Here is a 13,346-nt window from a genome sequence, read left to right on the forward strand (position 1 = left end):
GCAGAGCATAGTACGAGCATACTTCATCAATAATTTAAATTGTTAGAAAGAGAAGTGGCTACCAATTCATAGGTGTCAATATGGATATTTCTGTCTTTTAATTTGAATATACATATTATATTACTATTGTCATTTAAATATTTAAACTTGTGTATAGAATTTATTGTTTCTTGAATATGAATGTTAATTTGCATTTTTTTTATTTTTTATTCCCCTTATCTACAATTACTTTCTTATTTATATATTTAATGCTATGTTTATATTTTAGTTTCTCTTTTCACAGAGAATGATGTGTTATTAGGAATGGTACGGAGTGTGGTTGTTGAGGTTTGTTCTGTTTATTCAAATTAACAAAAATTAAATGAAAAATAACTCAAATACATCCAGGGGGACAAAAGTAAACTCACACTGACTGAATGTAATACAGCTCACTAAACAGCATTGCCTAACATGGCTTTACAAAACAGAAAGCTGAGCACCACAGCCATGAGGCCCCTGTCTTTCTCTGAGAACACTCCCCCACTGTTTTACTCTTCTTACCTGAATAATGAAACTTTTTTTTTTTCCAGACAAACTCTGGAGGATTCTCATTATCCTGTTACCTAGGCCTTGTATGTTGTTGTGGATCTATTATGACACTGGATAAGGCTCATCTCATGTCTGAATGAGTCTCTACTCCACCACTGCGCTACACAGTGTGCTACAGATTAAATGTCTACCTACAAACCAATGTAATCTATATTTGTATGTATGTCACAGACAAGCCAAGACTCAATGACCCCACTTCTGCATAACGTCCTTCACTTTGTGCACATTTAATGTAATATGCATCAATCCAATGGGATGTCTGCTGATGTGATGGAGCAGATATAAGGGGGAGCTGGAACAGCGAGCAGCACGTCTGAGGAGAGCCGAGATAAAATGAGAGCAGGTGTGCCTTCTTGCCTGCTAATGTTAACCAGAACACGTTGTGTCTGAGTTTAAGAGGATCTCGCTGCATCTCTGGGGGAAAAAAAGAAGAATTTTCTTTCCAGTTTCTTCTTGCGTACATGATTTCCATTCACCATGTTTACACAAACATTAGCATTACAGAAGTAACCTCCACTAGTGACGGTGTGTGTGCCTGCTTGCATTCAATATGGGGATGAATTTGTAGGTGCATGTAGGGAAGCCGACACAGAGGGAACACTGGGTTAGCTGTTCCAGGACCCGGGTATGACCTTTAAATAATATGCTGGAATAATGAAAAAAAAAAAGACATATTTAAGGAAACTTTATAATGCAGTATTTATATTTTATAGTACATAAAAGCGTGTTATTTGACATCTTCCTAATTTTCCTTGACAAAGTGATCAAGGCCAATTTTTTGGTTTAGCTGATTCATCAAAGATGTCATATATCATAAGAGGACGCATTACATCTTGTCTCCCAAGTGGCTTCGGTCTAATGAATTTATATCTTCTTTTGCTAAGATTGGTTATTTTACACGGCTTACAGACATATATAACATTACAAAAATGAGTGAGCTATGCCCATCAAAGATGTTAGTTGACCCCCTTTGGAGATCATCTTGTCCTGTGCATGAGCAAACACAATATGGACCTTGGTGCACGTTTCAAATGATCCCCCAGAACAGTCAGATTTGCTTCATGAAGCAGCCAGTTATTGGCAGGTTAACCCTCTCTCTGCTGCCTACTGGAATGTTCATAAATAAACCGCCAGATGCAGCCACATGTTGGGTGTTTGGTCTGTGAAGGATGGGCAACCGCCGCAGAATACAGATTAGCAGCTGCACTCTCAGACAAGAGGGAGGATCAGGTGTGGTTTATGAAGCAGGACTCTTAGGATGATGATGATGATGATGGAATCTGACACACACTGTGTTCATATCAGTGATGCTAGATTGGATGGTTTCGTGTCTAATGGGTCTGCTTTTGAGTAGCAGAGAATGTGAATTTTGTATTTGAAATTATCCAACCAGAATTCATTTTTTTTGTTAAACCAAACTAACCCTTTAAAATACCAAAAGTCAAACAAACTAATTGATTGAGGCAGCGGAAGACCAGCAACGTCCGTGTAGGTAAAATTACTGTTTTGAATGAAATACTGTAACTGTTTCAGATCCCTGTCGGAATGGGCTACCTGACAGCAAGGTAAAGCGGTGAAAATGTTCTTAATATAGCATACACTAAAAATGACTGAGAGGGAAGAGAAAATCGTCTTGTAGCTTTTGTATGGGATTTCCCCTACATCATACAACCCTACCTCAAAACATCCGACCTATTCCTTTGAGTGATTCTTTACGTAAAAATGGAAAACATTTGATAGTCCTAGCCTCTCATATGAGAACTGTAAACTGAATATCTTTGGACTGTTGGTTGGACAAAACAAATAAAGATATCAATGTGGATTTTTTTTCTAATTAATCGACAAATTGATGTATCGGAAAACTAATTATAAATCAATAATATACAATATTTGTAAGCAAAATTCCATGGTGGAAGACATGATATTAAATAAAAACAATAATTTGGAGCCCTATGGGAACCTCTTTTGTAAAATATTCTGACATATTTTAAAAGAGAACCATTGCTGTAATTAAACCATAATCATAAAAGTAAGAAAGAAAGTTATTTGAAGTCATTTGAAAAACTGACTGTATACCTTGACTTAAAGGTTGATTAGCAGATAACATTGTGGTGGCTGACGTTTTATAGATGCCTTGGAGAGAGATGAGTTTAGATGAAGTAATCTCTCTCTCTCTCTCTCTCTCTCTCCCTTGTGTTAGACAGAATCAGCTGAGGTTGATTACTCTGTACTAAATGTACTAATGTTTGGACTGTTACGATGGAAATTGAATGTTACACAAAACCCAGTAATAATCTCTTATCAAAATGTTGTTTACTTATAACTAAAGACTGGGGCATTGAATATACTGTTTACTGTATGCAGTGGCACACACAGACACACACATACACACACGCATGCACACGACAATCTGTTATTCCCTTCTAATCTCCGGAATATTAGCACAACTCTGTCTTTTCTTTCACAGCATAATAAACAGAGAGAAGCAAAAAGGGAGTGAGAGACTCTTCTGGCTGAGAGAACGCTCCACTGGCTGACACATTCATTGAACAAACAAAAACACACACGTGTTACATTTCACGAGACGTTGTCGGAGAAGCAGAGAGAAAGAGACAGGAGCATCAAAAACTGCAAGGGATGGCAGAATAAATGGGGCTACATGGTGACAAAGACAGACTCAAAGGCAAGAAAAAAGTATGAGCATAAGCACATAAGCATGCAAGAGTGTCTGTAAATCAGAGAAGAAAAAAACCATTACAGTACACACCGGTCCACAGGTAAGGAAACCGAAAGATGGTGATTTAAGTACGAGGTAGGGGAGACTGAGACTGCTGATGACAGTGGTTATGGAAGGACAATCAGATTATTCATAGGGTGAAGGAGGATGATTGCACTGTGACCTTGAAACGTCTTTGTGACTAAAAGAGACTTTTAACTCAGCCCGCTTCCCTCCAGTCATTGCCACCCTCCAATCCTCCACACACACTAGCACCCCTTAGGGGAATAATTTCATGCCGAGCAAAAGATACACCACCATCGTTACATTAAAGCATCATACGTTACGTGTAAGTTAGCCATGTGATCAATACTGATATAAATGACTATAATTCCATGTGCATTTGCTGTCCTGGACGATCATATTTCCCATAGGACCATAGCTGGAAATCAATAGGAAGAGGGCTCGTTCTCTCTATATTAGCAGCATTCATCATAATAGAAGCTCCACTGTTGACGGGTGTTGATGTCAAAGTCATACCCAGAGGAGCCTGATTTAATGGCTTTCCGTGCCTTCATAACAACTAATTATCTTATTACAGAGCAGGAAATGGGTGATGCGTGCTGTTGTTTATTCTGTGTGAGCAACTGTGTTTGTAGGTCTGCGTCTGTCTGTGTGCACCTGTCTATGTTTTTCAATTTAACAGATAATTTGACAGCATCCAGGCCCCGATCAATGGAACAGGGATGCAGACCCTTATTAAAACCTGCTACAGCTGCAAGCCTACGCTGTGTGTCTGCCTTTACACTCCATCACCTTTATCTGCAGTACTGGCTCTGAGTTGCATCAAGCTTCCCCCTCCGTGAGTGGCTGAACCTGATTGAATTATTAAATCACAGCTTGGGCTTCCAGTTTACACGGGTAAAAGCAGTGCGATAATTAATAACATGTGTCAGATATTTTTTAGTACACAGGTCACATAAAAACAAAACACGCACATTATTCAGAAGTGAATTGCCTGTGCATTGTCTGATTTGCTTGTCAACATCATTACTGTGATTGCTCAGAGAAAACAAAAGACAATTCACACACATAACACTCTTTACTTTTTGTCTTGCCTTGTTCTCAAGTCTCGGTCTTGATAGATTCCATGTATTCATTTTGAATCATCATAGTGACTCAGATTTTTTTGTTTTAGTGAGCCAATAGCCATCAAATGAGTTGTGCAGTACAAATAAACTTTACTTGACTAAAGAATCTACGGTATTGAAGGGTTCCTAGTAAGGAAGCATGATTGGAAACAAAATGGAAATATCAGTGCGATGGCACATTTGACAAATCTGCTTTGAGTTACACGTATTTCTAATGATTGCTATTCAGTGAAGTAGATTTTTTAAAAGCCTTACACCAAACCATAAAAGCCTTATCCTCTGATCTGATTCATGCTCACAGGCGGTTAGCTCAAGAGATCAGTCCTCGCCCTACTTCCTCTCGGCGAGGTAGGTGCAAAGAGGGGCAGGGGATTCAGGCTATGCGTCATCCCTGCTGTTTAGAGTGAGTCTCTATGTCCCAAAAGTGGGCTAAAAAATGCTTCAAATAATTCAGTGGCTCATTAAGGACTCACTCTCTCAAACCAGACCCTCCAGGGAGATTATAGCAGTACTCTGCCGTCTCTAGCAGACTAATATCTCACATACTGTGCCTGATCCTCAGAGAGCAATGGGAGGCCAAAGGTACTGCACCATAAGAAGTATAATTACTTCAAACTTCAGGCTTTGGGGGCAAGATTTAGCCGTGCGTCTGCAGGGCAAGCACACACAGATGGGACCGAGGCTCTGTGTGCACATGTGCGCCTTTGAAAATTCACATTACTAAATCATAGGATCTGTATGCCGCTGTAATCTAGTCCTGCTTACAGAATTCCTAAAAGATTTAATTCCAGCTTTGAAATGTAAAACCCAAAAGGTTATTAATAAAGCAATACAACTATACCAGAAAATCCATTAACCAATGAAATATTCAGGAGGAGCTGCTCTCGCATATCCCGACTCTCGTAAATTGATTCCCAGGGTTGAATCACACTTCCTACCTATGAGCATTGAGCGACCATCTCCCAGAGGGTAGCGCTGGTAGCGCGGCACAGCGTAAGGTGGTAACTTGTGGAAGAGAGGCTGCAGCAGCGGCTCCAGTCTGGAGGCTGAAGGGTCCGAAGGGTAAAACAAGTTGAAAATCTGAGAGCAGGCTGGATGCAGCTGGCTCACTGAGGGTCAGAAAACACAATGGACAGGCAAAGCCATTAGGAACCGTGTAAAGCAGACAGAGAAGTGTAGCTGTGTGAGGAGGAGTTGGAAACACAATAGATAAGGAGGGCAAACAAACTTCCAGTGAAAATCATATGGAGTTTATGTTTTTTTTCACATAATCACCAGCTCAATTGCATATTCTCCCTGTTTTTATAAGCGTCAGTGCTTGCCTTTGAGTACAAAGTGTAAAGTCCATTAAACAGTGGAGAAGGTTTATATTAAACATACTTTTCTTGTATTGCAGAGTTAAAATCCAAATCAAAACCAGTTTAAACCTGACCATTAATATTATTTCACTGCAGATGTTTTTTAATAAGTCAATCAAACTAACTTTGTAAAGCACCTTTTATACAGGTTGGTGCAGTCAAGTGCTTTACAGGTATGCGCAGACTAATATTTAGGCAGTAGAAATAGAAAGCAAAACAACTGGCGATAAAAACTGCTGTGCTGCAGCTTGTGCACGCATCGTGCTTGTGTAGAGGTGTGGATGTGAAGAATTGCACTCTGACACATGGGGAATGTGTTTTGAGTCTTACCCTGGACGGCAGGCAGCACAGTGCGTCTCATGGCCAGCACAAGGCCCAAAGGGCAGCCCAGCAGGAAGCAGTCTGACACCTCAAAGTCAAATCGACCCGGATTTAACACCAGACCGGTGCTACTGCTGCCACGCAACTCCACACCTTCCTTCATCAAACTGGGGACGCACAATATTAAAGGTTATCTGTGTGTCGCTCAACAATAACTTGTGTTTACTGCTGATGTGAAGAGTCCAATCTCTACGGAGCATCAGCAGTAACACCTGGCACAGTTGTAATCGTGCCACCAAATATAAAGGAAATATCAGCATACTGATCCACAGCAAATAATTACAAATGTTATGGAAAAAAACATTCTTTTTTTAGTCACTAAATAATATTTAGGGTTAAAAATGTAGCAAAAACAATTATAGCAAAGAATAATTTGACCACAACTACCATAACCCAAATTATCCAAATAATCTTGAATGGCTCCTATGCATAGTGTCAACAGGAATTGTGGTGGATTACAACCTAATAACAGGTAATCAACAAAGATATATATATATATATATATATATATATATATATATATATACACACACAGATTAAGGTAGGATTTTTCAATTAACAGCAATTAACCCAACCCATGTTTTGAATTCTGTAAAAGTTGTTACTAACAAATAGCTATGATTTATGAGCGGTTAAAAGCGTACAACATTCCTTTTTTATTTCAACTGGTAGTCAACTACTTCTCTGTCTTAAACTCTATTTCTTACAGAAAGACCATTAATGACTCTTGATTTTTCTTGTACGCACACAATACACTGCACAACAACAAAATCCCTCGACTTGAGTCCCAAAGCCAAACTATCTAAGGTTACTTTTCTCTGCCAGTCTCTAACGCTAAAGCTGTGCCGTGGTGCATCAAATTAGCAGCACAACATTAGCGGAACACCCGTCAATTGATAAAACATGAACTCAGAGCCATAGAACCTAAGACAGTCCTGCCTTCTCATTCAATGGCAAACCAGTCCAAGTTGGTGGTTATTCGCTCTTTTCACTCTTGCAACTATGCTGCATGTTTACTTTCAGAAGTTTTTTGGGACATGATAATTGATATTGTTCACCACTTTTAAAAGCTGTTTTTAAGACGAATGTAAAACAAGTAATTGGCTACAGATAATTTTTGGGAACTATTCCTCTCAACGGCACTTTTGAATTTCACTTCAGTCAGGAACACTCACGTCATAGATTTTTATCCATTTATTGCAACAATGTAAATACAGTTATACTTGGCGCTGGTGGCTCTGCTCTTAAAATGCTCCCTGGATTGGCCAAGCAGCTACTAAGCCAAAACAGGGAGCACCATGCATAGGACACCCGGTACACAGAAATGAGCCCAAGGTTAGACTTTAAATTCCATTTCAACCATTTGTTATGCAAGATTAACTCTGGACTAAAAAGGGTGGAGGCTGGGGTGGAGGAGGCAAAGCTTTGCCAGCAGTACGGTCTGTAACAGCGTTGGTGTAGCAAGGATCAGTGAGAAGGGAGTCATATTCAAATGGACTGCCTTTGGTGGGAGTGAGCTGTGATTGGTGTGTGGCCGATTAGAAGCTATGATTCAATCGGATGGCTGTCAGCTGGTTACAGCTGGGGGCGTATGACTTCCGTGTCCTGCATGAACTAACGCGATGCTTCTTTTTTATTTTAAGAAAAAAATCAGGGGTTATCAGAAAATGTAAATGTCTATAATGTGCTAGCTGAAATTGGGAAGGCAAAAGTCAGTGATGCTTTTTGCTTGAATCAATCGTAGGTGGGATAGTTCAAACACCCTGGGGTTGTTGTCAGCACCGAGCCTTTATGACTCAGCCTGAGCAGCTCTTCGCTCTGCCTTCACACAGGCTGCATCAGGCTTACAGCCGTTTGGACAGAATAGTCGGTCTCAGCCACGACGAGATGTCTCTGCTCTCTAGCATACCAACATTTCCCCATTACAGTTAGTCCTGTATGGGAAAAAAGGATTAGCCGACACCCATGTTTGAAAGCCAAATCAATAGTGCTTTGATTGCCTTCAGCTTCAATTTTTTTTTCCTTCTCCCGGGAAATGTGTCCACCCCTTCACTTCTACCTCCCATGCCATTAAGAAACTGTCAGTATGTCTGTTTGTCTGCCAAAACGAATAACTGCTGCAAAACAGCCGCACAGGTATTAACTTCCTCCAAACAACTAGAAAGTACTAGTAGTGTCTGTGTGGCTGAAGAGACAGTGAACCATTAAGGAACAGTGCATGCAGAGTAGGGATAAGCATGACTAAACGACTGGACGACCGCATGTTCTCTACTGAATAGACTCATGTCCAATGAGAAATTAATCTCATTCACATAAAACCTTGCCTGTTCTTGTAGAAAGTGACATGTTATTTTGCTGCCAATATTACATTGGCGCCATACCTTTACTCATAGAATCTGGAGTGATGGTACGTATCCAACGTTATTGAGTAAGTGGTTGAAATGGTTTTATGAGGAATTATAGGTAAAGGAACACATAACATGTTCCAAAACCCCTACTGAGGGCATTAAATAGATCTGACTGATACCAACCTATTAAACTAAGCCACTGCAAAAAAAAATCCATTATGGGCATTAAGAATGCATTAAGCCTTTCAGAAGCTCTGGCTGCACAAAATCTTTTTTTTTGTCTGAGCACTTTGGACTAAATAGATGTCAAAAATAATGTTTTGTCAATTATGTCCATTCGTCATTTGTTATTTCTCTACTGGAGAAGCTTTAATAAGCCCTCTTGTGGACTGGGAATATCCACTGGGGGTTGCCGGGGTAAAGAGTACGTCCAGGAGCAGAGGTTACCCTCAACACATAAGGCTCTTGATTTATCAGAGTGTAATCAGAAGTGCCAGGTGCACCTCCATGGACACAACGTGGTGAAACTGTGAATAGATTTGATCCTATCTTCAGTCAGTGTGTTACTGTGATGGTGTAAGCCCAGTGGAGCATGTGATTTAGAATGGGAACACTGGTTGCTTGAAGTGAGTCAACATGGCAGTTGTAGCCCCTCCAGCCAACCCGACCAAGCTAAACTCAGCTGCAGCGCTCGGCCTTCCACACAAACTGGCTGGCACAGGCACAAATGGGCTATTTATAGTCCAGCATTGGCAGGTAGGCAGGCAGGGCAGTCAAGCTGCAAATATTGATAAGGAGCAGGGGTGAGACAGGGTGACACTTTGGGGGAAAACCAGGATGATGGCTGGCACGCAACATCTGGGTTATCATATGTATCCTTAACACACTCATCGGTGATAGAAAAATGCTATTTGACAGAAGAGGATGACAGAATTTCTACTCTGTACGTCTGCATCTTGTTTTGCCAACATGTGGGTGTTTGTGTGAACTAAAGGTTGTTTTGGGCCAAATTTATGAACCTTTGAATGCAGTAAATCATATATTATCTGTGAAAGTGTTGTCTCTTTTGAACTAAATCTTCTTTTGCTCAAGCGTATTTATACATTGACCAACAGTAACAGACCTCTAGACTGTTGCTCTTGACTACATATTTTTTTGATTTTACACAGTGCAGTTTATATAAAGCTCCTACCTGCTACCATTGTTGTGAAGAAAAAGCAATCTGATTGAGATTTGAGGTTTTTTCCTTTGGTTTGTGTATTTGTTTGTGCGTGTACATCTTAATGTATAATGGGTATGGGCACAAAAAATAATTATAACCAATGGTTTGGCACTAAGATCAAGCAAACTCATTTTGAGAAGAATGAATAAAAATACTTTTGCACAGACACAGATCTGATCCAAGTGTTATCTTATTTAGAGAATAGTGTTTGCATGATTGTGTACTGTGTGTGTGTGCTGGTGTGAATGAGTGTGTGCAAACACTTTTTTGTAAAGTGAGAAAGTTCCAGGTTTTCCAAGTTGCAAAGGGTATATTTAATTATATATCATGATATAGATCTATAAAGTGATAGAAATCATTATCTAGAAAATCAATTTAAAACTTGTGAAAAAAAGAAACAGAGGTATGCTTGTTTGTGGTGCATCCGACAAATACCAGGAAAATCTCAGTTCTTAACCACAGTGATGCAAAATTGAATATAACATTCCATTACAACCATAAATCATAAACAATGATCCTACTTATTGATAATTACCTAATACAGCCAGAAATATTAAATCGATATGTACCTTGATATAAATAGCATGTAAAGAAATTTGATAGTAAAATAACTAATATTGTCTCACAGCATATATTGTCCACCCCCTTGTGTGCGGGTGTGTTCATGCATACTGTCCCACCTGGAAAAAAAGCTGTGCTGGCCCGTGGACGTGGTGTCTCCATCATAGGAGTCGCTCTGCTTGCGGCTGAGCGGCGGCCCGCTCTGGCTGTGCCCTTCATTTTGGGCGGAGATATCGATGTTGCTCTTACTGAGCCTCTTGCTAGAACTCAGAGTAGGACTAGACTCCCCGAGTAGGCCCGAGTTATCCTGAGAGGAAGGAGCAGAGTGTTCAACATACTGAAAAGCCTAATACACTTAAAGGAGTGGGTGCACCAGGCAATTACACATAATCTGATATGAGTTGTTCCCATAGGTGAACCCTTCATGCGCAAGAGTGAAACTGTAAAGATGTGAGTGGATTGGAAGGGAGGAGGAGAAGAGAGGGAGTGGGGACCAGACAGAAAGTGGGCATCATGCAACGCTTAGCAGGGGGAGAAGGACATCAAATGACAAGCTGCCTAAATAGTTCAGCACAAATATTATGATGAATATGTTTCATGCACACAACAGGAACTGCTGAAAGTTGTGCTCAGAAATATTCAGATCCACGTCAAATCACCCACTGGAAACCAATGGTGATCCACACACATAAAATTCACTTTTTTTTAAATTTATTTTTACAACTATTATGTATGAGACTTTAGAGAACATAGTGCCAAGGACGTTGCCTCTATTGTACAATGACATTTCTAAAAGCTGTGTCTTGTTAGAGGCGTCGTGCTGTAAAACTGACAAGATATAAACATAGCAGAGGTGACTGTTGTGTATGAGTTTCCGATTGTTAACTAAGGCGGACTGGGAGGTGCCACTGGTTTAAATGTTCACTCTTGTGTTAATTACCTCCACTGACAGGATAAAACACAAACATGTGATATTTTGCATTTGCAGTGATCCCTTACTGATGTATCACCAGTAAAGTGTTCTTTCCCCAGCCCAGTATAGGTCTGTGCATCACCATCATCTTGTTGTCACTGTAACAGTGAGTTCCTACCTTCAGGCTCTCCGTGCTGTTGTTCCTGCTGCTGTTGTTTGGGCTGCCAGGCCTCTGGTGGTTGCTAAAGCACAAAGCGTCGAAGCACAGCACGCCTCCCACACAGTCGCCCATTAGGCATACCTGTTCGGAAAAATTGATAATTCAGACAGCCTCCACATATGGTGCACTCAGTCATTGAAGGATGCTACAGGAGGACAATGGAGAGGTGTGTGAGTGGAATTAAAAAAATGAGGAAACTACATAATTCACTGGGACAATGAGTCAGAATTCAAGACTATATAAAATATGATACACTATGTATTACATACTGTTCGAGCAAACTATTTTTCAAAATGAGTATACAATGAATCAATGCATTTTACCATTTTGTACAAACAGATAATTATGCAATATTTGTGACAATCGACATCAATCAGACGGCTGATAAAACGCAAAGTTTTTCAAAACAGTATTGTTCTGTAGTTGTTCGTAAATCGTATTAGTAAATCGTATTAGTTTGTTGCACTTATTGTATTCGTATTAGTTTGTTACTGCACTGTACTTTTGCTCTGGTTTATGCTCTTAGATGCTTGTTTAAGAAAGGAGATGCACTTATGACTTCTGGTGACTAGTAGTACTCGTGAATACCTATGTTGAATACACTTATTGTAAGTCGCTTTGGAGAAAAGCGTCTGCTAAATGACTGTAATGTAAATGTAATGTTGTTTGACCACCATTGGCAATATATTTGAATGTTTTGCAGCTATGAGCAGCTCCTCCATTTTCTATCTGCATTGCATTGTGGGACATCAACAGTACACTCACATATATAAGTTTTTTTCCTGCCGTATCAGAACATATCATTCAGGCTGTAATTACGAACAGCCAAGTGGGAAAACGCGTCATATAGGCCTCTGAGTTGTAATTCCAAGTCAGACGTATCAGGAATTTCTGCCCGCCATGATATCTCCCACTTGGTAATAAGGGGTCATAACTAGCTGAGAATAATTTGTAAACACTTAAAAGTCAGAATGGTTTTCATGTTTTTCCCATTCTGTCGGCATTGGGTGAATTCATAATTAGTATGCTTGCTTTTTTATCCTTACTATCCTCAGTTTTGTCACAGAATATACCACATTCTTTTTAACATAACTCCAGTTTTTCAGTGAAGCAGTGTTTTCTGTATCGATCCATATGACTGTTATTTGACTACTAAAACTGCATCAGCAGCCAAAAAACAATTAAATCTGAAAAAAAGTGTGAGATCGAAAGTCCCCACAGCTGATTATAAAAAATGTAATTAAAAGTAGACCAATTTGTTGGGAAAATACTGCAGCGTAATTAGAGGACAGGGATTGAATTTAATAATATTATCAAGCAAACAAATTTATAGAAATAAAGCGGGAAAGAGAGGACATAATATACCCCAATATAACTCCAACGTTAAGTACAGAAAGTACCAACCAATCAAAACCAGTCCATCTTCAATAGCAAAAGCCAATCAAGAATAACAGGTATTGGTGTAATTGCCTCAATTGTAATATCCTGTTGGGATTATTAAATTGTTCCTCCTCACTGTATGTCTGCTGTTGTTGTTGATTGGCTCATCAGGATTGTAATGAGCAGTTGATCTCTTTAATGTTGTGTAATAATGATGCTTGTTACCCGGAGAGGTACTTATATGTAAGAACCTGTGGAGCTAACATCATTTACTAGCTTTAACACTTCAGCTGCTGAGGGTATACTGAATATACACATGTGCTACTTTTAGAGTGAATAACGACCTACCTAGCTCTATGTTGTTCCTTTATTTCATAGTATTTTGTCTCGAGCACCAGGTGATGTGGTGGGTCACTTTTACACTGTGATCTGTATGCTTTATCTTCTGTCTCTATCTTTTAAACATTTTCGTCTCCACTGCTGAATTGGTTTTAAATCTTGGATAAAT

The 13,346-nt window shown here is 39.7% G+C and overlaps 1 protein-coding gene across 1 annotated transcript in view; it reads right to left on the reverse strand.

Annotated features, from left to right (window-relative positions):
- pitpnm3 (PITPNM family member 3) overlaps positions 1-13,346 on the reverse strand; it is a 74,800-nt gene that overhangs the window by 12,840 nt on the left and 48,614 nt on the right. Inside the window, exons 7-10 of the mRNA XM_054600573.1 lie at positions 11,417-11,539; positions 10,445-10,632; positions 6,144-6,301; positions 5,394-5,564 (exon numbers count right to left, since the gene is read on the reverse strand). Of these exons, the coding sequence (XP_054456548.1) occupies positions 5,394-5,564; positions 6,144-6,301; positions 10,445-10,632; positions 11,417-11,539 (640 nt within the window). The remainder of the gene's footprint in view (positions 1-5,393; positions 5,565-6,143; positions 6,302-10,444; positions 10,633-11,416; positions 11,540-13,346) is intronic.

Source organism: Anoplopoma fimbria, chromosome 1 (genome assembly GCF_027596085.1).
Source record: "Anoplopoma fimbria isolate UVic2021 breed Golden Eagle Sablefish chromosome 1, Afim_UVic_2022, whole genome shotgun sequence".
NCBI classification, from domain to species: Eukaryota; Metazoa; Chordata; class Actinopteri; order Perciformes; family Anoplopomatidae; genus Anoplopoma; species Anoplopoma fimbria.